We start from the raw sequence: 26,060 nt of genomic DNA, 5'->3' as shown, positions 1-26,060 counted from the left end.
TAATAACTTCTTTAGAGCAGAGCTAAATTTTAAGCTTATTCTTTCAGCCTAGTGAAAGTATGATCGCTTTACCTCTGTAACTTTGTAACACTGGCTACTGATCATACTCCACATCAGTTACAGCAGCTTTCTTCAAATACTTTTTGGCTTTATGAAAAAGATGCTATGAAAAAAGACCTAGAATTTTATAATGTTGATGTATTTGTGATTAATCAGGGTAATTCAGTAAGTACGAAAACGCAGTAGCAGATAAAGCTGAGTTAGCTGTTACAAATAGAGCTTCCAGGCTGTTTTTATCTATTATTATTTTAATGCTCCAAGGCTTGGAATAAGCTAGGCATATGCTCTAAATCAGAGGCTTTCTTTAGTGTATACAAAATCAAACAGCTCTCCCTTCCTCAGTCCCCCTGCATACATGAATCTACTCCTCCTCCCTCTGGTCCTCTGAGCACCTTTTTTACTTGTGAACCCTTAACAGTCCTGGAGCAGTAATGTTCTTCTGTTTCTTTCTTTGTTTGGGGTTTTTTTTCCTCCAGAGAGCGTAACACATAAAAAAAAAAATCATTGACAATGACTCTCTCAGTTTTAACTGCTTTCTCCTCAAAATTCCTACTTCTTTAAGTGGAAATTCTTGGTCACCATACTTCTTACCATCTCTTTCCTTTCAGGAATGTACCTCCAGTTAAACTTCCTAGATAGTTACTTCTTTACTATTTGTGATGTATGGTGGAGTTTTTGTTTGTTTTCTGAAGTTCTGTTCCACTCTGTCCTCTTGGTTTAGTTCAGCAGTTATGTGTGTTACTAGGTCTGATCTGTCCAGCTCCTTTCCTTTTCTTTCTCCTGAAGTTGTCTGTGGTTATTTACTCCTTAGCTTGAGGACTTCTGCTTAAGTAGTCTCAAATTATGGACAGAAGGGGTAAAGAATTACTTTTTCACACCGATCCCAGATGGACTTAGAGGCAAGGTAATTGCAGACAAATTGGTTGTTTCTTCTGCAACTTGAATTGCATAATTTTTAAGAACCAATTAATTTGTGTGCTTGTTCACTGGGGACTGAATAATCCTTACAACTCCTAGTCATTGTGACTAGTAACAGGAGGATTACTTAAGTAGTTGTTCTAATACTAGGGTGTGAAAGAGATCTTTCTCCTAAAACTCATAATAATGAAATAAAATGTTAGGGCAGTATAAAATAGTGGAGTAGAAGATGGAAGTCTTTAATTATTTTACTTTCAACTCCTCCAAGGAATATGAAAATGTTCGTATGCAGTATATGGAAGTGAAACAGCGCAGAAACAAAGCCAAGAAAACCCTGGAGATTCTGAAAGAAAGACAGTTCCCAAGGGCAGAAAAAATCCGAGAAGCTGAAGAAAATTTGAACGGTTTGGATTTGAAAACAAGAGATAATGTAGGTATTGAAATTCTTGGTTAACGTGTGTTATATTTCAGATGTTCTTTGTTCAGCTTTGTGAAATTTCAAGTAATAACTGCTCGCTTTCTCATGTGTCATAATGATGTGTTTCAGAAGAAATCTTTCAGAAGCACCTGTGCCGTTGGTTCTTGTTGCCTTCGTATCTCTGTTCTAGGCATACATTCCTTAGTAAAAATTCAGAAGCAGCTCTGTAAGTCTGCTCTTGGTTTTGTAGGAGCAAATTTTATAATTCTTTTCACAGGGATATAATGTTTACAGTTTCCCCAAGTTAGGTACTTCTGTTGAATTGGATGCTTGTTTTCATCTATGGTTTGGATTTGTGGATGCTCTTATCTTCTTAAAATGTAGCCAGTTTGGGTAGTTAAGTTAAACTGCAACTTTTCTGGCCTATTGCATTCCTTAAATATTGAATGTCATTCTATGAGGGCACAGTAATCCTCCATAGGTTGTGAATATTTTTATGCATAAGGGAATTTAATGGTAAACCTACCTATGTGTTACAGCCTAGTGGCTGTTTTTTGGATACCTGCTATCAGGGTTTACGGAAAATTACTATTTCTGTATGAAAAATAGTACTGTAATTCTCTGCAGAGTTTTAACTACTATATACTATTGAGACTGCAGAAGTCATTGTTTGCATGAGCTGCACGAATTTTTAGTGGATAACTGAAGATAAATGATAACATGAGAATGTTCACTGCAGTGAGTTCTTTTTGAAGATAACTGATCAGATCAGAGGACTTGATATGGAGACATGTGACACCTGTAGAGAACTGCTGCCTTGAAGCATCTTGTAGAATCAGGGTCTGAAACTTCAGTGGCATTTACCACTCTGAGCTACTGGGCCATGCACGTGGTTGCTTTAAAAATAAAAAAGGCAAACACCCTTGCCCCAAACAAAAAACAGATCCAAAACCAAGCCAGAAAAAAAGACAAACAAAATCCACAGATTGTTGTTTACAGCGTTTCTGTTTTGTTGTGATACACACTGTACCAGAAAATATCATTTACACAAGTACCTTACTATTATTGTTATTATTAGGAATGCCTTTTGCTAAATGTATTCTTTGGATTTTGTGTACCACATTACTACAAAAGTTTATTATATTGTGCTTCAGAATACTTAAATGTTTAAAAATATTGCAGTTTTATTGAAGTGGACTTTTTTGCTGTAGTTAGGTTTTTTGTTTTGAGGGTTTTTGTTGTTGTTTAAAGTTTTGCTCCTCCTTAGAGGAAAGTTAACAGCTGGAAGCTTGAAATTAATTTTCATATGCAGTAAGAGCCTTCATGCTTTGTGAATTGATAAGCTTTGTTTTCACTGCTTGGTGTTATCCTGCTAGGTTTTACTCATCTTTCAGTTTAATGAATGTTGTACTAATATGTTTTCTTCAAATAGGAAAGAGTTCTATTTAACCATTGGTACCACTGTTCTTGGAAGTGTTGGGCTATAGTCATATAAAAGTTATCCTCTGTAGATCTTTTGTACTCTGTATGAGAAACCTAGGACAAAACAGGGGTCGTTTTAGTTTTAACTTGCAGAGAGCTTGCTTGGCATAGGCTGCTTTGTACAAAGTGGAAGAAAAACGGGGGAATGTACTGGCTGATTGATTTATACTCTTGAATCAGCATATTTTTCTGCTCAGTCTAAACTTGTGGAGAAAAGGTTTCACATACAAAATGTTCACAAGGTTAACTGTATGCTGAAGTGATGTTTAGTTTGGGCTTGGAAAATGGATTAGGTACGTCTGTTTGCAATATTTCAGAAGCCAAAAGTGGAAAACAGTATTAGAATATTGCAGTAAGTGTTCTATAAATTATTTACATCAAATGTAATACTCTAATACTACTTTCCAGTGATTAGTTACCATTAGTTACTATTTTGTATTTAATTTATAGCTGATACTATGCTATATGTAATATTATAGTAAGACATTTCCAAATCTGAGTTTTGTTCCGGTGTTAAATAGTGTGTCCAGGTCTAATTTGAATGATGATTATTCTATCTTGGATGCATACAGTCCAGAATTGTGGAAAAAGACTTAAGGGAATATATTATATACTTGGTTATGGCATGAACAATTTGTAAGATAGTAGGCCAGTGAAGATGATGTTAGAGTATTGCTACTTTGTGAATTTTTGTGACAGTAGCTTTTCTTTGGGTGCTGAAATCCATTTCCCTTCTACATAACCTTCCTGTTGAGCTGTTAGAATGCCTTCTATAAGGAGGGTCATTGCTGGTTGCACTGTCAGGAGTTTCACAAGAGTTTTAAATACCATACCTTAAAATTGTTTAAGTTGCTACTTCTTCATTAGTGTGTCACATTTTTGTAGTCTGCTTGAATTTTTTGTAACTTGAAATTCCATCTTTGTAGGTGCAAGCATTTGGTGAGCATTTCATAGATAATTCTTCTGTAACCAAACAGGAGTTGATTAATGAATGATTTTATTATAGAAAAAGTGTAACTATTCTGACTCAGAATAGTTACTTTTCAAGCTAAATGTCAAAAGCAGTTTAGTATTTTAAGTCTGCTCTATTTTGGGCACACAGACCTGTAGGGAATGGTCTTCAGACCCTTTGGTCAAGGTTTGTATCCATTTTCAAGTAACTGTAATTCTGACTGCTGCTTGAGATCTTGCTCTTGGCTTGAGGGTACATATGTGAGAGCAGAGATCAACCATCTCTTTGTCTTTGTTGGTAAAAAGCTGGGTGTGGAGTTAAATTTTGCCTGGAAGGAGCTGAACTGAAAGTAAAGGTGGAGCTAAATCTGGGAAGAAATTAGTGTGTCAAGACATCACATGACTTTTGTTCCTGTCTCTTCCTGTGTTAAAATTCTTTTGATTATTGGGTTAGATTAAAAATTACTAGTCAGAATTGGTGCTTTGGGATCATTGTATGTGTAGATTGTGGGGAAAAAAGGAAGAGACTTGTTTTGTAGGAAGGAGTTGATAAAATTGTATAAGGGAAGTCTAGAACAGTTTCTGGTTCAGTCTCTTTAGAGGTATATGAAGACAGTTGATTCTGAAATGCAATTTTTTATCCATATTTAATAGTATAAAGCAGTCTGTTGTGGCTGTACCATGAAAATCATAAATACAATTATAGTTATTTTTCTGTAGGGTAGGTGTATATATAAATATATAATAACTGAAAATATAATAATTGAAAAGTGGAATTTCAGTTCCTTAATAGTGTCCTGATTTTGAGAGCCTTCAGAATTGTTTTGTGAACACTGTGCATCAATTTCCTGGGAGAGAGCTTCCTCTTCAGATGCTCTTTGGAGAGAGCATCACAGAATCAGTACCTCATAGCAGTCAACTGCAAGACCAAGATGTATTTGTTCCATGTTGCCTTCATGCAAACAGCTGTTTGCATGAGTCTGAGTCTCAAGTTTTTGTTTATCTTTGAGATTGTGGAAGGGAGAAGATTCTGCATAGTTCTATTTTCTCCATTCTTGGTGCATCTTGGTATTTTCAGTATGACTCAGTTTGTAGGAAGACGTGTCCTTCGGTGAGAGTGCTGCATTTGTTTCCTTGTCTGCATTGGAGTTTTCTTACAGTCCTTCCATCCTTCTGTAGTGTTCCAGTATTCTGTTTGCACTGTTTTCAACCTTGAGGATTCAGGAAAGGAGGAATTAAGTTTGCAGAGAAAGCATAGTACACTCCACTGCATTCAGAACTCAGGTGTGTAAGTGCCTGGACACTAAGAAAACCTAGTCTGAGAAAGGAGTTGGACTGGGAGCTGCCAAAAAGTTCCTTCCAGTCTATGTTATTGTACACCTTTATAGAATCTGCGGATAGAGGAAGAGTAGAGACATGGATGCCTACACATGAGCCAACAAGTTGTCAAGCTCAGCTGTGTAGGGTATAGCTTCAGCACAGTCCACCTCAGAGACAAGATGACTGTCAAATTCTGTTTGGCCAGCTTGTGTCTAGGAACTCACGCCTTGCTTGCTCTTAAGTATCAGCTTGCTTTGGTAAAGTTGGTTTGGAAAAAGGGGCAAGAACACTTTATAATTGTAAGGATCTGAATATATAACATTTTTTGAAATCAAGGATGGAGTTACTTTAATTTCAGATTAGGTTAGGACACTTCCTCTATATGTTATGCCTGAACTGGCAGATCTATAGCTGAATGGTTGTGAACAGTTTGCATGCCATTCTAAATTCTTCACAAATTGCTGAAATTACATGTTACAGATACAGTTAAGAATAATAAAAAACTGTAAGTTACTTCGTCATTAGTAAAATATAGAGTAAATGCTTAGTTATGTTATATAGAATGTTGCTTAAAATATGACTGCTTATTACTAGTATAACTGAATTTATGACTATAATTTAAATACCTTTCTGTATGCAGACTGCTAAAATCATAGAGATTTCCCAGAGAATTAAACAGAAGCAAGATGCTTTGGAGATGAAAGAAAAAAAGGTAAAAGTCTTGATATTTGTGACTTTCTTTGGTGTTTCTCTGGGTTTTTTTGTCTGCTCTTCTGTTAGCAGAGTGGCACATTTCCATGAAGATGCTGCAAGTGCTCGCACACTTCACTTCCTCCAGTACACAAGGAATCTTCAGAACTCCTGTTAGTCAAATAGGTATTACTAAGGGATGTGTGTATGCTACATAAAATGAGTTGCCTTGGTGCAACGAACTTAGGAAAAGACAATGTGTGTGTATAAATGTGGATATATACACATACTATATATGACAGGCTTTCCTTGAAAAGCTACAGTCTCTGTAGTGATGCCTTCAGCATTATAAATGCCCTCAGACCCTCTGTGTGAGAGGTGAGGTAGTTGCTTCTGGTAAGTGTATATATCCAGCATCTCTTCAAAAGAAAATGCAAAGATGTTAACCAGTGCTAGAGCTTAATCTAAGCACTTGGTCAAGAAATGCGTTAAGATTTACAAGGGTGCAGAGTCAAAATTTCAAAGTTGTGTTTGTGCTAGAGGTTTTATTTAATCACAGACTAACTTTTTGATGTGTTAAGGAATATATTAAGCTTTAGGCTCATGCTTTGGTGAAAATGAAGGAACTTCAATAGTTGTTTTAAAAGCCTAATTGTATTTTTGCTTATGTACTTCAACTGTCATACTGCTATTGGAATTGTGACAGACTCTTAGGGGTTGAGCGCATGGTTATATCAGCATTTAATACCAGTTGTACAGGTATCCTAGGCATTTGTATATATATATATTTACAGACTAGGCTCTATATACTAAACTCCTTTCTTATTGAAAATACTCAAAATTTTTAGATTGAAGAAATTAAACAAGCACTGAGAATGAAAAAAGATGAAGAAATGGACAGACAGAAGAAAATACACACTACTCAGGAGATAATAGAGACGTGGAAGAATGAGCTGAACACAATGGCAGTATGTGAGAATCTTCAGCCACAAATTGATGCTATTAATAATGAGCTGAAAAAATTACAAGAAGAAAGGACAAATATTGATAGTGATATCAGTGATCTAAGAGCAGAGAAAAGGAATCAAGAGAGAGAAGAGAAAAGTAAGTTACTTGGGTTTTTGTTTGTTGCTTTATTTTACTGTGTTTATGACTGTACAGAATCTACTTTTCCGGCTGTAGTGAAATAATTTCAGGTGTTTACCTCAAGCCTCATAGTTGGCATATGTGTATAGCAGTCCTCTCTCCTGTTTTATTAAAAGTAGCAGATAAGACTTTCAAAATAGAATGAGAAGATTCAAAAGTAACAATTGACCTGAAAACTATTCTCCAAAAAATTAGTATTTCTGATCTCAGGTAAGGGGACTCCTTTTGGGTTTTTTTTTGGTTACTAAAGGAAGGTGTGTAGTTAGTAGGATGCAAAAATAAAAGCAGTTTTTCAAGAGGCAGTTTTTACAATTATCTCTGTAATAAATCATGGCTAGGCTTCACAAACGAAGATTTGGGAAGGGCTCTACCCACATTTGTGTCAAGCACGTTGGTGGCTAAAAAGGCCAATACGAGATAGACATGTCCGGTTGCAAAAGGCACAGCAGAAAGACTCCTTAGGTGGTAAATTCTGCAAGGCACGATTCTTTCTGCACTGTCTTTTTTTCTCCTCAAGAGTGATCCTGCGTCCGTTCTCAAAGGAAGCAGCAGCGTTATAGATGGTGTGTCTCCAGGCCTCCCGATTGGAGGCTAGAGTAGACCAGTTATGATGATCAATATGGCCAAGGCTGAGATGTTGTTTCAGGGAGTCCTTGTATCTTCTCTTTGGGGCTCCTCTCTTGCAGCAGTCGGTGGCAAGTTCACCATAAAGCAAGATCTTAGGGAGGCAGTGGTCCTTCATCCTGGAGACGTGCCCTGCCCAGCGCAGCTGTGTTCTCAGTAACATGGCCTCAATACTTGTGACTGCTGCTTGTTCTAGAACAGATGTATTGGTCACATAATCTGACCAATGTTTAGGATTGTACGGAGGCAGCGTTGATGGAAGCGTTCTAGGAGTCGCAGGTGGTGGTGGTAGATGACCCATGGTTTAGATCCATATAAGAGAGTAGACAGCACTATGGCTCTGTAAACACTGATCTTTGTACTTTTCTTCAAGTGTTTATTTTGCCATACTCTTTAATAAATATATATATTTATATCTACATTAGCTACTGATGCAGCATTTGTCCTTTCTAGATGAACTTTAGGTAACCTTAATTACAGAAAGCTTCTTTAGCCTAGGATTTACAATTATTTCTTTCTGAGAAACAAAATTCAAAAACTAAAGCTTATCAGGTAGGAGATGTTGGATATATTCCTCAGTGAATTTAGCTCATTTGCACATACCCATATGTCTGGCAGTTAACTTGTCATAGAATCCAAGAAGAAACTGAGGTACAGTGAGTCCAAGAGATCTCAGGAGGGAGACACTATGTATCTTCTCTTGAGCAGCACAGAAACTATTTGATCTGTTTCTGCTGACTAGCACACAGAGTCTACTGTCACACATTTTGTTTTTTTCAAGCATGAAATAACACACAGGTATTCATGTTACTAGTCCCACTGCTTCTTTTCTCTTGGGATGTTTTGTTCTATCATTGTATTTAAAAAACAAAGTGTTGAAGAAATATACTTTTTGGATGAAATGCCTGTACTTCTACTGTGCTACCACATTTTGTTTTTCTTAAAGTTTTAACTTTATTTTAGTCTTTAAGCCTTAATAGTTCTTAAGATTTCTTTAAGCAGTGTCTCAATTCTGGAAAGAGAAACTTAGTTCTTAGCATTTACTAACAACCTTCTTTTTGGAGTAGCACAGTTAATAAATACTGGAAAATGCTGGTTACAGTGTGTACTTGCTATGGGGCTCTGTTGTGTGTACTTGCTATGGGGCTCTGTTGTGTGTACTTGCTATGGGGCTCTGTTTAAGAAACTATCTTAAATTACAGGAATAATTGATCACCTTGGAAAACTTAATAATATAATGAAAATGAAGGAGGAGAACCTCAAAGGGAGATTCCTGGACACATACTCTGCTCTTACGTGGCTAAGAAAGAACAAAGACAAGTTTAAAAAAAAAGTTTATGAACCCATGATGCTTGAAGTAAGAAAATTTACTTGCATATCACTGACTAGTTAATGGTTAGATTATTTATGTTGTTGCAAGACTTGGAGAACAACTTTAAAAACTTTTAAGACACACCTTGGAATGTCCTGCCAAGTACATGCAGGATACATTAGCATGATGAACTATTTGGAATTATAATTCATAGGCAATACTGTGGTTCTCAACATTGATTAAGATGGGATGGTTCCTTCCCTCCTCAAGAAAGTGTCTATTGCAGATTTCCTCTAAGGTGCATCCAATTATTTAGACTTCAGTAGTTCTTACTTGATGCTTAGAAAAGCAGTGGTACTGGAATTGAATATCTCCACTTATAGCACAACCTGCTCAGCTATGGTTACATGTCTGTGATCCCCAGGTATCTTTTTGGTTTGCTTTACACAGCCAGCTACAGACAGAAACATGTGATCCATCCCTAGTTTTGGTTTGGTTTGACAGATGCTGTACTAGCTAGGAATAGCAGGAATAAATTTTCAAAGAGGATATAGATTTATTTATTTTTTTTAGTGTATCAGTCGATATATAGCATCTTGCTATATATGTCCCATGTAATGTGAAGAGGATGAGAGCACTTCTCATTAGACTTGCAAGCTTATTTAATAGTGTATTGCTGCAATTTAAATAAGTATATTAGAATATTTGTATATCAATTCTTACATTTTGTACATGCACTAGGACTATTCAATGTTACTTTTTTTTAGTATAGAATCCCAAGAATTTCAATTCTTCCTGGAAGACCACATCAAGTTAATTTTACAAATGCTTTGATAGGATGCCTTTGCTTTAGTAGTACTGGAGCAAGGGCATTAGACATCAGATGGGGGTGGTTGCAATTGTAAGGTTAGGGTGGAGCAGAAGAGGGAGTGGTGGTATGGAGAGAGGTGGTAGCTTTGGATGTGCTGAAGAAGGATATGGATGGCTAAAAACTAAGCACAATGACCTATGACTTACAGTAGATTTCTTCACAAGAGAATTGGTTGCAAAAAAGGCAGAGGATATGTTTTTAAAGACATTTTCTTTGTTTTCATTAAATGTAGGCATGCATATAATCTTGATTATTTAAAATGTTTTTTGGGGTAATAAGTCCAATTGTATTAAATCACTTTCTCATTATTTTTTTTATTAGATCAATCCAAGAAACAGTAGACATGCTAAATATATTGAAAACCACATTTCAAGCGATGACATGAGGGCTTTTGTTTTTGAGAGTCAAGAAGATATGGAAGTGTTTCTTGTAGAGGCAAGTTGGCAACCATTTTAAAAATTGATTAAATACTGATGTACGAGCCTTAAACTTTGGAGTTTACCAAGTAAATATTAAGTTTCGATTGGAACAATAGCTAATGCAAAATGTTTAAAGGTTTTCTTCTGGATCAAGGTTTTCTTAATCAGTAAGATTTTTTTTTAAATCTTAGAGTAACATTCCGTAGAGGAATGCAGAAATATTAAGAATATCTTTTTAGAAATACCTTCTTATCTTTTTTGACTAGGTGATAATTGCTAAATATAAAATACTGTGTACAAGAAAACGGGCCAGAGTGGGGATCTACAAATTGAGTACCAAGATTTTGCAGTACCTTCTCACGAAAGAGACAAGAGAGCATTTTCTGTGAGATGCAATGGTCCAAGTTACAAATCAGGCTTGTATCTTCTTAGTACTGCTCCTTCCTGAATCATAGAGGAGATTGTTCCTTTTGAAAGCCAGGTAGATGATGCAGGAGGAAAAAGCCGCAAGATGCGGTGTTAAACTGTCATAATGCTTCCTATCTACTGTCCACAGAATAGTGTGCTCAGTGACAAACTGTCCTGCAATTTTTGAAGACCTTCACAGGTCTGCCCTTCATAGAAGCTAGTAATTTTTATATACATGAACAATAGTGGTGATATCTGAGATTCTGAGGGCTTGTCTTGCCTGCAGGTTGTGGAACCCAGTGCAAGGCTGCTTTAACTAGCTAAACTGATGTTTGATTTATATCCGCAGTCTTTTCTGCGCTGTTAGGGTTAGGTTTTTCAACATGTTTGCAGTCAGTGGTCTACCATTCTCTGTGCAAAATGGCTATACAGCTTGAGACCATGGGCTTCCTTATTGCATCCAGATTAACTGTTCAGATTGAGCATCTGGCTCTGGATTTGATTGCTTTTGTTTTCCTGTAGTGCATAATACTTACATTATGCACTACATTATGTACATTAACAGAGTTTGCTTTTAGAGAACTTGGTTATACCTGAGCCAGAGTGTATTTGTGTGGGTTCTTCCAGTGGTCATCAGTTTAAAAGAATTCTGATGCTGTAAATTGATAATAAATACTTTATTTTCGTGTGGTGAGTTTTTCTGGTTTTCTTTACCAAATCTAATATAGATACGTGATCATCAGAAACTAAGAGTGAATGCTGTATGCGCACCTGCTGCATCATGTGCTGAAAGCCCCCCTTCAAGACCTATTGAGGAATTACAGTATGTATCAGATTGTATTGGGGGGAATGGTTTTAAACGCAGTTGTTTTTTGCTATTGCTATATATTAGAATTTTCTATGCAAATCAAATTTTTGGACCAGTTCAGTTCTGGGTTAGTGGGACTTCTTTCTGACTTAGTAACTTCAGCTTGCTTACCTGCTAAATTTGATTTCTGATGGGTGCTTATTTTTCCTTTTCTTCAGCCAGTATGGATTTTTCTCATATTTACGAGAGTTATTTGATGCTCCTCGTCCTGTGATGAGTTATCTTTGTTACCAGTATCGTGTTCATGAAGTTCCTGTGGGAACAGAGAAGACCAGAGACATGATTGAAAGGGTAACGTATCTGAAGTAGCACAAACACCTATAGTCTAGAGTTTTATTGTGGAAATATTTTGTCAAGTTAATCTGGAGAAAGCAAAAAAATTGCTTTAGTGATTTTGTTTCTCCTTTTATTTGTCCTTTTGAATGGGAACAGGTCATTATAGACTAATATACTGCAAGACATTTTAACAAATTCAATTATCTTAATACAGTACTTCACAGGAAGTTAAATCTATCTTTCACCTGTATGCTGTTCCAAGTCAGTGTCCTGGTTTGGGCCAAAGACAGAGTTAATTTTTTGCAGTAGACAAGAGGGGGATGCAGCTCAGTAATCAGTCTGCCAGGCCCCTTGTATTTATATTTCGACTGTCGCCCTCCCCTTACCACAGAGGCTTCACTCATTTGGCTGCTTCATTGCAGTGTTTCACGGTTGTGGATAGCCTGGAAGACTGTCCATGGTTCAGTCCACCCCTCCATCACAAGTTCACCTGTATGTTGTATCTCTTCCCTAATGACTTAAGAGGTCATGGACCATGCCCCCTCAGCCATGCCCTTTCTTGGCTATGGCAGAAAATTAACCCTTTATTGACTGAAACAAGGACAGTTGTCAACCAGAGTCTGAGTGGTAAATCAAAGTAAACACTCTTTACTGAACCAAATCAAGAGAATACAGCTGGTGCTGTGTATATAAACTGAACAAAATTTTTGGTCAGATTTATCTTATCCTGTGGAGGCTTTTTGCTGTTTTCTGGTTTACTGGACATTTTATGTCTTTATATCTTTTTGAAGTACTGTGTTACCTTGCATTATTAGAAATAACCAAAGATTTACTATATCCTTTTTGATATGAGTAATTTAAAAGTAGCAGCTAGTATTTTTATACCTCCTTATTTTTCCAGAAGCATTTACTTGACTGAAGATAATGCATTACAGCTCACTTTATGGCTTCATCTTTTAGTTTCTTGAGTACTGTGTTTATTTCTGTGTTACACAGGCTACACCTATAAAGTGTCAATGCATCTGCAGCCAGTACAATCCTTGTTCATGATACAATACAAATATTAACAGTTGCTTCTGGTATCTGTAATATAGTAATAGTCATAACCTGTTTAACTGCTGTATGACACAGTAACAGTTAACAGTTCTTTGCTCACCAGTCTGAATTGCAAGTATAATGCTGCATTAAACATAGCATCATCTTTTTGCAAAGCTTGTTAGCAAGTCAGAGTCTTGCATAAACTGAAGTTTTTTACTGTGGATTTTAGTTTATTCGTTGTTCTGAAAAACATTTCCTTAAGCGATGCTTTTGTCAGATTAATATTTTTGTGTGTTTTTTAGGTCATACGAGAAACCAAATTTAGGCAAATATACACAGCGGAAGAAAGATATATTATTAAAGTATCTTCTTATACAAATCGAACCCTCTCTACTAACACATTCCTGAGGGCAGCACAGTTTCTCAGTGGTTCTGTGGATACAGATGAAAGAAGACAGTTGGAAAGCCAACAACAGGTAGGAATTTATTTCTGTGCTGTACGTGTTGTGAACTACTACCCATTTTATTATACAATAAGAGGAGCATACTTGCATGTTGTTAGTATGGTATATTTGTAGTAAGAATGCTAGTAGTGGTGTGTGTTCTTTTATTTCAGGACATCAATAACATGTTGAAGTCATTGGATATGCGTTTGACTACGTTGTTTGAGAGACAGAAACATCTGGAACACAGAGACAATGAGCTCAGGCAACAGAAGAAGGACCTTTTAGAGAGAGGAAACAGAAGGAGACAGTTGGAATCAAAAATGGCTTTGAAGTATGATAGGTAGGAAACAAGCCATATTATCTTATGCAAAATGAACATTTTAATAACAAAGTTATTTTTGCCACCTTCTTACTACAGTGTGCTTTTACAAAGTAACCAGTGGCTGAGCATCAAATAACAGGTGATAATCAAGACAAGTAAGGTGTTTAGAAGTTAAGATTTAAGACAGTATCTAAGACCAGGTAACAGTGTTCCAGATGGTTTCCTGTAATAAAATCATAGGATTCCAGTTTGAATAATTCCATGCAGTGACCCCTAATATTACCATATTCATCTATTTTAACGGTACATATCTAGATAATACCATAATGTACATAAATGGTACTAAGTAAGTGTGTCAGGGTTTGAGTTGGACCTAATTGTCCATATCATTTTTCATAACATTCTTTCGTTTTGTGGGCCTCTGCAATCAGTTCTTCCGTTATGCTTTGTCTTAAGGCAGAATCTGGGCATGGCTGAGGAGGTATTTCATTTAAGCTCACACTCCCAGAAGCAGTAGACAACACTGACATCCAGTCTCAGTCTTTTCAGCTTTGGACCACTGTCATTCATTGACCATGTGCAGTACTGAACAGAGGAAAAAAATCACTCTCATCCTGCCTGTGCTTCCACTCATACAGCCAAGGACTGTATTGCTGCCCAGGCACACTGCCCGCTCATGCGCAGCTCGCCGTTCCACCAATACCCCAAGTCCTTCACTGTGAACTTTGTTGCAGTCAGTCTGTCCTGAGCCTGTATCACTGCCAGACCAGCCTGCTTCTCAATGCATTTGTCCTTGCTGAATCTCATGACCATTTTGTTGATCCCTCCGAAGAGCAGCCCTATTCCTCCCCCCAGTTTAGTGTAATCAGAAAATGTTATGACAGGGGCCCTCTGTCTCCTTGTTGTGTCAGGAGTGTTAAACAGGACAGGCCCTAGAACATAGTCCTGTGGTACCCCGGGTACCCCTGTGGTACCTGTGATACTGGCCTCCAGGCAGGATACAACAAACTCAAGAGTGGCTATCTTTTTTTACCCATCTAGTCTTTCATTAATTCAGACTGTGGTCTTCAAAATTCAATACATCCGTAGTGTGGGAGACAGCATTGAAAAAGTTACAGAAATGAGTCTGGTTCAAGCAGACTGAGGGGAAGGTGGAACTGATGCAGCTTAGTCCTCCCACTTGCATCCAATAGTGAGGCTAATCCTGACTTCCCCCCAGATACACAGAACACATCTGAACAGCATGTAAGTATTTACACATGACCATACAGCACAGATAGACGCACAAAGCAATGGCGCAAATGCAGCACCAGTGGCTGCCTCATGTTTCTACTCTGAGCAGCATGGGGCTCCCCTAGAAAGGCTTCTATGCATACCTGTGAGCAGTGTGGATCCCATGAGCAGCTGGGTCCAGACTCTGAATCTGCACAGTAACTGCCTCTGGACCTCAGTCTCTCCACTGTCTGGTACCTGGGAATGCAAGCCCCTGCGGCTGTAGCCCTGCTCCTGTTGCTTGGACAGATTGTCTCTCCCATGTGTACATGCACACTGAACTGGCTGTGACTCTAGTTTCCCAGTAGCCCTTTCTACGGTCCTTCCCTCAGAGACACCGAGGCAATACAAATGTATAGAGGTAGCTGGGACTCGCCCAGTCCCTGCCTCATAGCCATTACCCCTGTCATCTTACCTCTGAAATACATACACATGCCAGCAGGTCTCGCCAGTAGAAGCAGCAGCCTGGCTGGACTCCCCTGGTCTCTCCAGTAGCCATTTCTTCCTGTGGTCTCACTCTTAGTGACACATATACCCAATCCCTTGGCTCCCAGGCCACTTCCCATCTAGTATGGCTTGATCTTTGTTAGGGATCAAACACTCTTGCACACTTCCACTTGTACCAGGTACTGGCACCATGTCCACCTCTGACCTATGGTGCCACTCTGGTGGCTGTCATTTAAGTCCTACTCACTCTTTTCCAGCCAGATGCAGCCATCACAGACAAGCAGATCTCTTCCTGTGATGTGTGATTTCACGATAATTGGGTGGGGAAGGAGGTGTGACTCTTCCTTTGCCAGGAGAACTGTCACCAAAGGTGGTGCCAACAGTTGAATTAGGGTTGGGGACTGCTGTTTAATCTTGCAGAGGGAGGCACAGAGAGGCATGTTCTCATTCATCCTTGGAGCCCCATGTGGTACCCCTGCAACCTTAAATGACAATAGCTTTTTCAAATATATTTTTGCATTTCAGAGCCTGAAATTAAATGAGGGCTGTATTTTACTGCCTTATCAGAGTGGGTTTTTGTTTTATTTTGGTTGGGTTTTCGGTTTTGTAACATGACATGCAGATGTGGCTCTTAGAAACATGGTGTTGTTGAGGACCTGGCAGTGTTAGGGTAACGATTGAACTCAATGATCTTAAAGGTCTTTTCCAACCTAAACTGTTCTATGATTCAGTTCCACCTCAAGGAAGCAAGACTCCCTTAATCCAGAGGGAGCTGTAGTATTGACTTATCTTGTTGGGTTTCACACCTGGACACTGGTGCTGAGGCTGTCCGGGGACAGGGTGTCCATTCCTCTGAGTTCTGAATTTGGGTTCCTGTCTGCCAGGGTGCCCCTATGCTACTCTGGGCTTGTGGACATGGGAATTTCATGAACTGTTGGCTACTGTCACAGGCCTGTGAGTAGCTAAGGTGTAGGGTATTACTTGGGCTTCCCTCACCTGCTGTTGTCTCTCCTTTATATGTGTGCAGGTGAGCTTTTATCACCTGCTTTTATCACCAGAAAGCCTTGTTAAAATTGAGGTAAATGACAACCATTTGGTCTCCTGTCACCTTGTTCTTTTACAGTTGGATTCATCAGGTATGATGTACCCCTCGTAAATGCTTTCTGAGTGTTCCTGATCACCATCTCTCTTACGCCTCTAGAATTATTTTCCAAGGGGCCTTGCTCTGGAGTTTTCTAGGGATCAAAGTAAGAACGATTAGTTTGTAACTTCCTGGATTGTCCTCTTGGCCTGTTTGGCAATTCCAAATGCTTTGCAGCTCAACTAAAATGTCACGATTATTTCATATGAACTTCTTCTGTGTTTTGGAAGTTTAAGACAAGTGAAAATTCTGGTTTTTGTGCTAAGATGAGGACACAGTTGGGTTTTTTTGGTAGTAAATGTAACAAGAAATAAGCAAACTTCCTGAATTCTCCTATGTTGTATTGTTGTAAAGATGCAAGAGCAGAAGAAAAATGTCATTCCTTATACTGATTTTTTTCTTATTTGAAATTTACAGAAGTAAAGGACTCTGCTTGTGGAGGGATGCTGATGCTGTTAGTAGCCAAAATTGGAGTTTGTCTATTAAGTTTCTTGTCTTTATGTCTTCAGTTTAAAAACAGGAGATTGGGAATGCTGCTAATGTATTTGGAATGTTTAGATTTACAAATTCATATCCTTGCTAACTATTGGTTTATCATCAAGTTAAAGAATTTTTGTATTTTTATTACAACTTATTTTTAATCATGATTAATCAAATATTGATTCTTCCCATAGTTTAAGACAGCTGGAACAAGATGCTATTGATGTAGAGAAGGAATCTCAACTGGCAAATCTAAAGATCAAAGAAATAAATAAGCAGAAAGCAGAACTCGTTACTGAGTTTATGTATCTCACAAAGGTATGTATTTGTATCTTGGTATGTGTTCCACTTTTATTCACAGAGTTCACAGAATATTCTGAGTTGGAAGGGACTCACAAGGATCAGTAAGTCCAACTCTTAGGTGAATGGTCCATCCAGGGATTGAAACCACAACCTTGCTTTATTAGCACCATGCTTTAATCAGCTGAGCTAATCTCACAATAATAGGAAAAGTCCAATTCTTTTAGTTTAAGTAGGAGACATGCAGCATTTGCATGCATTCCTGTAAATCTTTGAGCTAGTTTTCTTCAAGAGAAAGTTCTTTTGAAGGTTTTATGAACTTGAACTTGTTCGTCTGTCATTGATCTGTAGATCATTTGCTTGTGTTGATTGAGAGTCTGTGACTGAAGTCTTAACAATCCATGGTTTGATTCAGTAAATACAGGAATGAACTCTGTAACTATTTCATCCAATATGTTTTCTGAATACTTCCTAACTCTAAACTTTTTCTTCCACCCTAGTTCATTATCATCTTTTTTTTTTTCTGTTCTTGTTTTTACTGAGAAAAGAATATTCATTAGTTATGTGAAAAAGTGACCTGAGTGTCTGTGACTGTGGAAAATGTCAAGGATAGGAAAGATACTCAGGTCTTAGGCTCCAATGTCGTAAGGCTTTTCTTTAACTCAAGAAACAGTCTGGACTTAACTTGTTGCATTAACTTAAGCCTGCAAGTCCTAGTGATGGAAGATACTGTAAGGTGAATTTTCTTAGGTGATTTTTTTTTTGGGGAGGGGGGTGGGGGAGGATTGGTGGGGTTTGGTTGGTTTGTTTTAGCAACTAGAAGACATTTAGTTCCAAGGGAATCTGCTTGTGCAGTCAGCAAGAAATGGTCCTGTTCTTGCAACCGCTTTGAGCATGTATGTTTTCCCTTTGCCATCACTTACTAACATCTAAACATGTTCTTGCTTACCCCTGAAAAGAGCTGAGTGTTACCTTTGAAGTGAGGATAATTTCTAAATACTTTAATTGCTGATGTTTATATAATACAGAAAAAAAATACTCCAGATGGATGGGTTGTTTCTATTTGTTGATAGGTGTGGACTTGGCAACAAGGCATTGTTTCAGAGATCACCTTTGGGTCAGCCAGCCACAGTAGTTTGAAAATGCCAAAGAATGGCAGAAGACACCTGCCATGTTAAAAGTATTACTTAAACTGTAGATTACTTCACAGAAATTACAGACCTTGTGAAGCTAGTAACAGTGCTGAAAAGTAACTTCTCAAAACTTGTGGAATGTGCTGCTGTTGTAAAGTGCAGCTGAAGTTGTCTACTGAGCGCTGTATGACCTGCCTGAAGAATGTCTCTTAAATTCTTTTTCACCCAGTACAGGAAAACAGATCTGACACATACTGTGTATTTCTCAGAATACCAGGAGTGTAGGGGAGGATGGATGGTATTTGCCTGAAATAGTTATTGATTGCAAAAAGGATTTATTTCAGCTGTGTGTTAACTCAGTTTTCACACTTGGTGTGCTGTAGCAAATACATGCTAGTACATACTGAAAAGAAGAAAATGGTCTGGTACAAGGAAGATATTTCATTATATGTTTCATCACAATAGTTGAAATCCATACATATCTAGTTGTTCCCAAGCCAAACTTCATGAATGCTTCCAAAGTTGAGTCTTTGTATTTTCTTTATTAGATTCTGTAGTTATACTAGCTGTAAGTTATTAAAGTGAGAAAAACTTCAGTAGTTGTATGTTTCAGACATACTCATTTCTGCCACAGAGGGAAATTTAAAATAGGCAGGATTTGTGTGTGTGTGTGAATGGTAATATGATCTCTTTTTTTAGAAGAGTTTGTGAGTCAACTAGAGAGACAGGCTGCATGTGTACTTACACAAACACACACGGCAGAGTGTACCTGGCACGTACCTAATACATGTCAATACTTTACAGCCAGTTGACAGAAACAACCATGTTCCATAGTTACAGGTTCTGGCACTGCTTTTAGATGTAGTTCTGTTTGTGCTGTTGTTACTGAATAATCTTAAGGTTTTCCATTTTTTTTATCTCCCTTTTTAATTTTTTTTTTCAGTTTGCATTTCTGATAGTTGTTTTTAAGCTGTTTAAGAGAATTGGAAATAGACATTTTCCTGTGTCCAAGTTCACACTACAGAAATTCAGATATCAAACCTTGTCAGATCATGGCTCACCATTGTGGTCAGAAGCTAACACACTCAAATCTTCATCTTGTAGGTCCTCTATGCTGACAGCTGAAACCTTGTCCTCCCTTTCATTAAGGAAGAGGATTCTTTTGTATTTATAAGCCAATCATTAAAAAAAAAAAAAAAAGAGATACCCTTCAAGCAGCCAAGAATCTGTTGCTGATTTTGAAGCCTCTAGGTCATTCCTGAGGCCGACTTGTTTAAAGAAACAAGCATTTTAATGTCAACACTGTCAAATCAGGTTCTGGGAATCACTAAAGCCTGTTAAGAAGCTTCCCAAATAGAGCCTCCTTCTGTTGTCAGACACTTTTCCAGTTAAGAAACAAGACACTGGAGTCACTGTGCATCTGTCAATCACCTTGTGTTGTCATTAAGAGATGTATATATCTTCATGTTTATTTTTTGACCTCTTTTCATCTCTATGTGTGACATATAGCGTCCACCAAAATCCACCATGACGTCCACCGAATTCTGTCTCTGAGAAACAATTGAAACTGCCTTCGCTTTTCTTACATTTCACATATGGTGAAGGGAAAGAGAATGTGGGGGTTTTTTGATGTAAAATTGTTTGGTTGAAAGTGATGTGTGTGTGTGTGTATACACATATTTAGAGATAAAAGTACTTGGTGACTATACATCTTGAAGAACTTGGGTCAGCAATAAGTCACCTTTTTCATTGAATTTGACAGCAGTGTTGATGAGCTGAACACAGTGTGAGATTGTGTGTCATGACTAAAAAAAATTGGATAACTTCTGAAGCCCGATAGTGATTATATTGGTTTTGAGTCTCTGGTGGAAAAAATATTATCTGTTCTGTTTTCTTTGTAGGATATCATTCCACTGAGCATCCTCAAAGGGGTTTTGACTCTTCGAAGGAGTAAGGTGATTGCTGAGAAGGCCAGACTAGAATCAGAGTATAAACCAGGAATTGCACAGCTAAAAGCCGCAGAGGTAAAAACTTCTATGAATACTGGGATATCTACTACAACATCAACTTATGTGGAAGTTCAAAAGGATGCTTTTCTGTCTTTGCTTAGGAGTGGGTATTAGTACTGCTAAATATTTAGCCTTGATTTCTGTAGTTTGACTTCAAGACAGATAAGCTTCTGTGAAAATGTGCCCAAACAGTCATACCCTGGATCTTTTTGTTGAAATGCATAGTGTGTGTAAAAACGCTAGCTGTCACTTGGAAGTATTATTTTTCTTCTGAGTCTGTCCATGGACAAGTAGCTCTGACCCACGTGGGAAATACCAACTCAAGATGAACCAGAAAGAGCAGCAGCAGAACAGAACTATTTTACCTTTCTTTCATAGCTCATTGTCTTGTGCTGTAATTAAATGCCTTTTTTTGCGGACAGAAAGGAGGATGTACGGCCCTTGTATTGATCGTATTAAGGAAGCTATGTTGTGTTCAGGTAAAAAGACAGTTTCTGAGGAATTAGTTCCACAGGCAGATATTCTTTTCGAAGAGTAGAGGATGCTGTGATGCTCATGGATTGCTGCATAGAGGTCAATTTTTGTATTTGTGTAGTGGTACAAGCTTTAAATGCTCTGGGGAGTAAACTATGAAAGCAAAGAGAGGTAAGTTTTCTGGTTTTTTTGCCTATAACCTACTGCTAATTCAATTGGATTCATAAAAATAAGAACTGGAAAGTGGTTCAAAAGGTAAGTGATAGTTATTTTGCATGGATATGGATACATACTTCCAAAAAGAATGACCTTGGCATGTCTTTAGAAAACCACTTGGGGTTATGGTTTCCATCACTTGCAGGAAAACTGGGCAGAGGAGAACTTCCTAAGAGGAGCAAAAAGTGTCTTGAAGACAGAGACAAGTCCAGCATGTTATTTGGAAAACGGGTGTTGCATCAGTTCTCACACATGATGCACCTTTTATTCAGAGTTTATCAAAATCCAATGCAAATGACTATTGCTAGAGCTCAATAAGGAGTAAGAATGTATTACAAAGCCATGTGAGCAGTGTGTATTTTCACTGGGAAATTTATTTAATGTTTTTAGTTGTCTCTGCCCACATCTTCATCATTTTAGAGAGAAGCTTGGGCTGGTGCATAGTTAGATGTCTGGTCAGCTTAGTAGACAGTACTTGTGAGGTAAATGTTCTGATAGTTTTTAAACAGAAATTGCCTCCTTCACTAGTGAAGAGGTGTTTGAGTCAGGTGGGATCCCATTACTTGTCGTTACTGGGTTACATTCAACCCCATCACTAGAAGAAATTATATCAGTGCTTTATTTTTGATGGTTGACTCAATGAGCATTAAAACAAATAAAACCCTAAAATTAGTAATCACAGTGATTAGAATTTCTAGAAGTGCACTTGCTCTGGAGGAAAACTCCTCTGAGTGTTCAGGTGCATCTTAATTTTTCATGTACATGGAAATCCAAAGCTATACTTCCCTGTATATGCTGTGTAAGTGTAGAAGACCCTTCTAGAAGATTTTACCATGAGGAGATTAGGGGTTTTTTGCTTGAGGTTTTATAGTACCTGAGTAAATATCTAATAGAGATTTGAACCAAACAGAAACCCCACTTTAGACATCTAAGTGGAAACCTTTTTTGAGGTCTCCGCAGTAGGACAATGTGGAGAGATAGGTTGTTTGTTGCTTCATTTTTTTAACAATTTAAGTGGAAAGGCTCAAAAAGGACATGTTTTTGAACAATCCAGTTAGCAACAACAGATTTCAGGTGTTTTTATTTTATCACTACGGTTCAAGTGGGATATAGTGATATCTTACCTTTGTATTTAATTTATTTAATGAGCCTGGGAAGTAAAACCTGTGTTTGTGACCCTTACTGAACATTAAGGAGGATTGTTAGCCCCATTTGCTCATTAGGTAATTGCCACAGTTGCCTGCATGTTTGTTTATAATGGTTGTTTGAAAGTCTTGCTAATTGACTTGCTTTGTTCATTTACAGGCATGGGTTCAAACAAATTCATGATAAGTCGTTCACTACTGCTAGCTCTGTTTTCTTTAACCAGCTTCTTATTTTGCATAAAACCAATTGCAGTACTGATGAGTGCAACAGAATAGGAGTTTCTTGTGCATACAGAATAGAATTGGTTTCTGCTCTTTGGTAGAATCCTTTATGGAAGCTGTAATTGCAGCTCTGTACTAGTACAGAACTTTCCTGAAGTACATGGATACAGCTATTTACAAACTGATTCTTATGCTGTTGGCTGAAACAAATTTAAGGTTTTCTCTAGACTTACCATTTTTTATGGCACCATCTCTGTTCAAAATGGCAATTCTTAGACCTGCTCTTTTTATCTACGATTGTTTTATTGAAGCACCTTCAGGAAATCAACAGGAACCTTACCATTCTATTTAGCGTGTGGCCAAGACGGTAAATTGGCAAAGTTGAATGAAAACTGAAACTTAACCTGTTGTTGAACTGTCAGTGCATTTATTCTGGCACACGCTTCATAATCACATCCAATGTCTATTTCTTTCCAGTCTTTCTGTTTAATACTGAAGTTTCCACTGCCAGACATGTATTTTCCTCTTCCCTGAAGAATTTTATTTGGCTTGGATCAGGCATATTCCATGTTGAATCTACTTGGCATTTGCAGTGCCTAGAGATCACCTTGAACTCTTATTCCATGCAGCTCTGCAGGGCTTCAAGTGGAAGCTTTAGGTACAATTGAGAGTTGAGATTACCCACTTCAAATGATTCAGAATTGACTTGAGCTCTGGAAATGGTCAAACACATAAGTATAAAATCAATGCTGCTTATATAAAAAAGTATGGGTGCTGCTGACTATATCCTTTGCCTTCATGATCATGAAGTCAAACACATTTCACATTAAGCCTTTAAGGCTTTGAATTTCTGGGTCCCATTTTAATTTAGGACTTTGTAAAACATTCCTAAAATTTTTTTATTTAATGTATTATGTGACATATGCAGATATCCAATGGAATGTAAATGTTGTGCTGTATAGGTTTGTTTATGCCAATTCAGTGTAATATAGGATCTTGGCTGTAAACATAAAAAGCGACATCTTCCCGTTACTGTTTTATCTGTACAGCTCTAACGCAGTCCTTCTTCCCACCCCTGTGACATTACCCTCCTTCTCTGCAGTAGACTTCATGAAGTCTTCATAAAAGACCTTAAAAAGGTCGTTTTTGTTTTCCTCAACCTTTCTGAAAAACAGTGTAGAAAAATACAGTGTGTTTATGGAGACTGTAAAGTGCTTATCTCTAAAGCAAATTATAGTGCTTGGTGTGGAGAGAGGGGAAGAACAGGATTTTTGATTTGATACACGTTGAGAAGAGCAGCCCTAATTCTTGAGTTAAGTGTGAGAACTCCGTGGATGATCACTCAGTCACATCTACTTCTACTACTTCTGTTGTATTTAATGAATAAGGATTCATTAAATTGCCAGAAAGTACTGAGAGTTGCTATCAATGTCTGCGTCCTGTATTTCAAAATAAGTGTTTCTCTAACTGCATAATCTCCAAAGGAAAGCTTTGAAATTTTTTCACCACTGGAGGGCTCCCATATTTAACTGAGGTACACAACAACAATAATTGGAAAGATAAAGCTCTCATAAATATAAGAATATAACTAAACTTTCCAAACTGCCAGAAGAAAGCGCTGAAGGTAAATACTGTGCGTATGGATTTTTGAACTAGAATTTTGTGCCTCTGAAAAAATTGGAAATAATGTATTCCTGCAGTGTACTGGTCAATTGAAAAGATGGAATGTATGTGTAATCACTAAGCAAATGTACAGTAAATTAACACTGGTTAAAATCTACCAGTATGTTTGTATGTAGTCCTTTTCCCTTCTGAGCGTTGGCATCTCCCAGCTGTCTTGCAGTGGTGCTCACCTGAGCTGGTAGGCTGTAGTGAGCAATCACTCCCAAACACTGCAGACTCAGCAATTGGAAGCAGAAGCATTCCACATACAGAGAGATGAGTGAGTGCGATTGCTGGGGTCAGGTGGAGAGAGATACTGCAGACTTTCCAAGTTCTTTTGCCTGAATACTGCTTATTTGACATAATCTTTAGCTTGGTGTTTTGTGAAGGTGCCGTATTTTATGTACTGTATTTTAACTGCTGTAAATGACTGTTGACATACCATTGCATTGTAACAGTCATGGGCTGAGTTAGCTGCTTACCTGTAGTAAGTTCCAAAGAGTTTAGCCTTGAGACCACTGTGAAACCAGAACCATACCTGCATTTCAAATACTTTTAAGCACTAGTTTAAAAATAGTGTGTGTTTCTTTTTGTAGTTTTCTAGCTCTGTTGCAGAGGTAGAATATGAAACAACAAATTAGGTACTTCTGATTGTGTAATGATGATGTTTACGTGGTAAAATGTCAGCTGAAATAATCATTCAGTCATGTCCACTGTGCTTTCCTAATGAGATAAATACATTTAAATGTGATCTAATATAAGGCTTGCAACAGTTGTGTTTTGGCTTATAGGTAACTTCCTGTAAAATAGTCCATTTTGAGGCATCTGTTAAATCTACATGCACACTTGTTTAGTTGAGAGAAAATAAATTTACCTGTGTTAGAGGAATTTGCTTTTGACAGTTTACCTTGGCATCTGTTGACTAGGAGCAGAGAGGTATAATGAGTTCTGTTTGTTGAAACAAATTTTTTCAATATTCTAACATTCAGTCTGATTTCACTTCTACTTCATATGTGGTTTGTCGCCAGTGTGCTAGTGTCGTCTCTAGAAATTCATAAAAAAATTTAAAAATAAGGTGTATTTTTTAAAATATCTTTAACATTTTTGACAGCAATGGTTTCATGAACTGGATGATAAGAAGCGAGTTCTTTATGAGAACTGCAAGGAGCTGATGAAGCAAGCTCAACAGGTCTGCAAATTGAGTCCAGATCAAGATTTTCCAAGAGAATTGCAAATTGTATGTACAAAAACAAATCTCCACATCTGTCTTAAATGTATAACTTCTACAAAGAGTATTCTTTACTTTATATTAGGGAGCTCCCAGTAAAGGATCATGTGTATTTCTTTTATTGTCACTTAACCTTTTAAAGAACCTTTAAATAGTGCTGGAATACCCTCTGACTATCACTTTGTTTTGTGCACAGGGGAGAGAAAATTTGATCTGAGATTTTAATTAAAATCCATAGTTCACAGAAATAATTAGAGGCTGTATTTGTCTAGCTTCCTTCTCTGTCCAAAGTAGTTTGTAAAGGGAATTTTGCTGTGTTAAATCTTGAATATGCAACATCCTGGTTAAAAGTAATAGAATACTTTTTGGTTTATTCAATTTCTTTTTAGAAAATGTGAGTCCTTCATTAGTATTGCTTTGTAACACTTGCATCCTTTCTCTTGTAGAGTTTTCAGGCTCTTCCAAACACATTGGAGGAAATTGATGCTCTTCTGAACGAAGAGAAGACCAGGGCCTCCTGTTTCACAGGCCTGAATGCTTCAGTATGTTCAGTACTTACCTTCCACTCACTCTTCCTCCCCCTCTACTTGCACTGTACTTGCTTTCCACTCTGTGCTACATCCCTTGGTATAGGTATAAAAAGCTAGACAGCAGGAACAATGTGCTGTAAATGCCAGATTCTGCATCTATTCAAATTTTAAGTAGGTTGTTCCAAGAGAACAGTGTGTTCTGTGCCTTTTAAAAAAAAAAGTGAAAGAGGTA

The 26,060-nt window shown here is 37.6% G+C and overlaps 1 protein-coding gene across 1 annotated transcript in view; it reads left to right on the top strand.

Moving 5' to 3' along the window:
* Window positions 1-26,060, top strand: part of SMC5 (structural maintenance of chromosomes 5) — a 47,053-nt gene that overhangs the window by 11,088 nt on the left and 9,905 nt on the right. Inside the window, exons 7-19 of the mRNA XM_027752152.2 lie at window positions 1,247-1,408; window positions 5,790-5,861; window positions 6,688-6,943; window positions 8,812-8,966; window positions 10,114-10,227; window positions 11,348-11,442; window positions 11,646-11,778; window positions 13,104-13,277; window positions 13,418-13,587; window positions 17,104-17,227; window positions 20,244-20,366; window positions 25,182-25,307; window positions 25,745-25,840. Coding sequence (XP_027607953.1) covers window positions 1,247-1,408; window positions 5,790-5,861; window positions 6,688-6,943; window positions 8,812-8,966; window positions 10,114-10,227; window positions 11,348-11,442; window positions 11,646-11,778; window positions 13,104-13,277; window positions 13,418-13,587; window positions 17,104-17,227; window positions 20,244-20,366; window positions 25,182-25,307; window positions 25,745-25,840 — 1,800 coding nt within the window. The remainder of the gene's footprint in view (window positions 1-1,246; window positions 1,409-5,789; window positions 5,862-6,687; window positions 6,944-8,811; window positions 8,967-10,113; window positions 10,228-11,347; window positions 11,443-11,645; window positions 11,779-13,103; window positions 13,278-13,417; window positions 13,588-17,103; window positions 17,228-20,243; window positions 20,367-25,181; window positions 25,308-25,744; window positions 25,841-26,060) is intronic.

This window comes from Pipra filicauda, unplaced genomic scaffold (genome assembly GCF_003945595.2).
Source record: "Pipra filicauda isolate LSUMZ 115617 unplaced genomic scaffold, ASM394559v2 scaffold37_size4185640_pilon, whole genome shotgun sequence".
NCBI classification, from domain to species: domain Eukaryota; kingdom Metazoa; phylum Chordata; class Aves; order Passeriformes; family Pipridae; genus Pipra; species Pipra filicauda.
The sequence above is the reverse complement of the archived record's forward strand: the minus strand, read 5'-3'. Positions and strand labels throughout refer to the sequence as shown.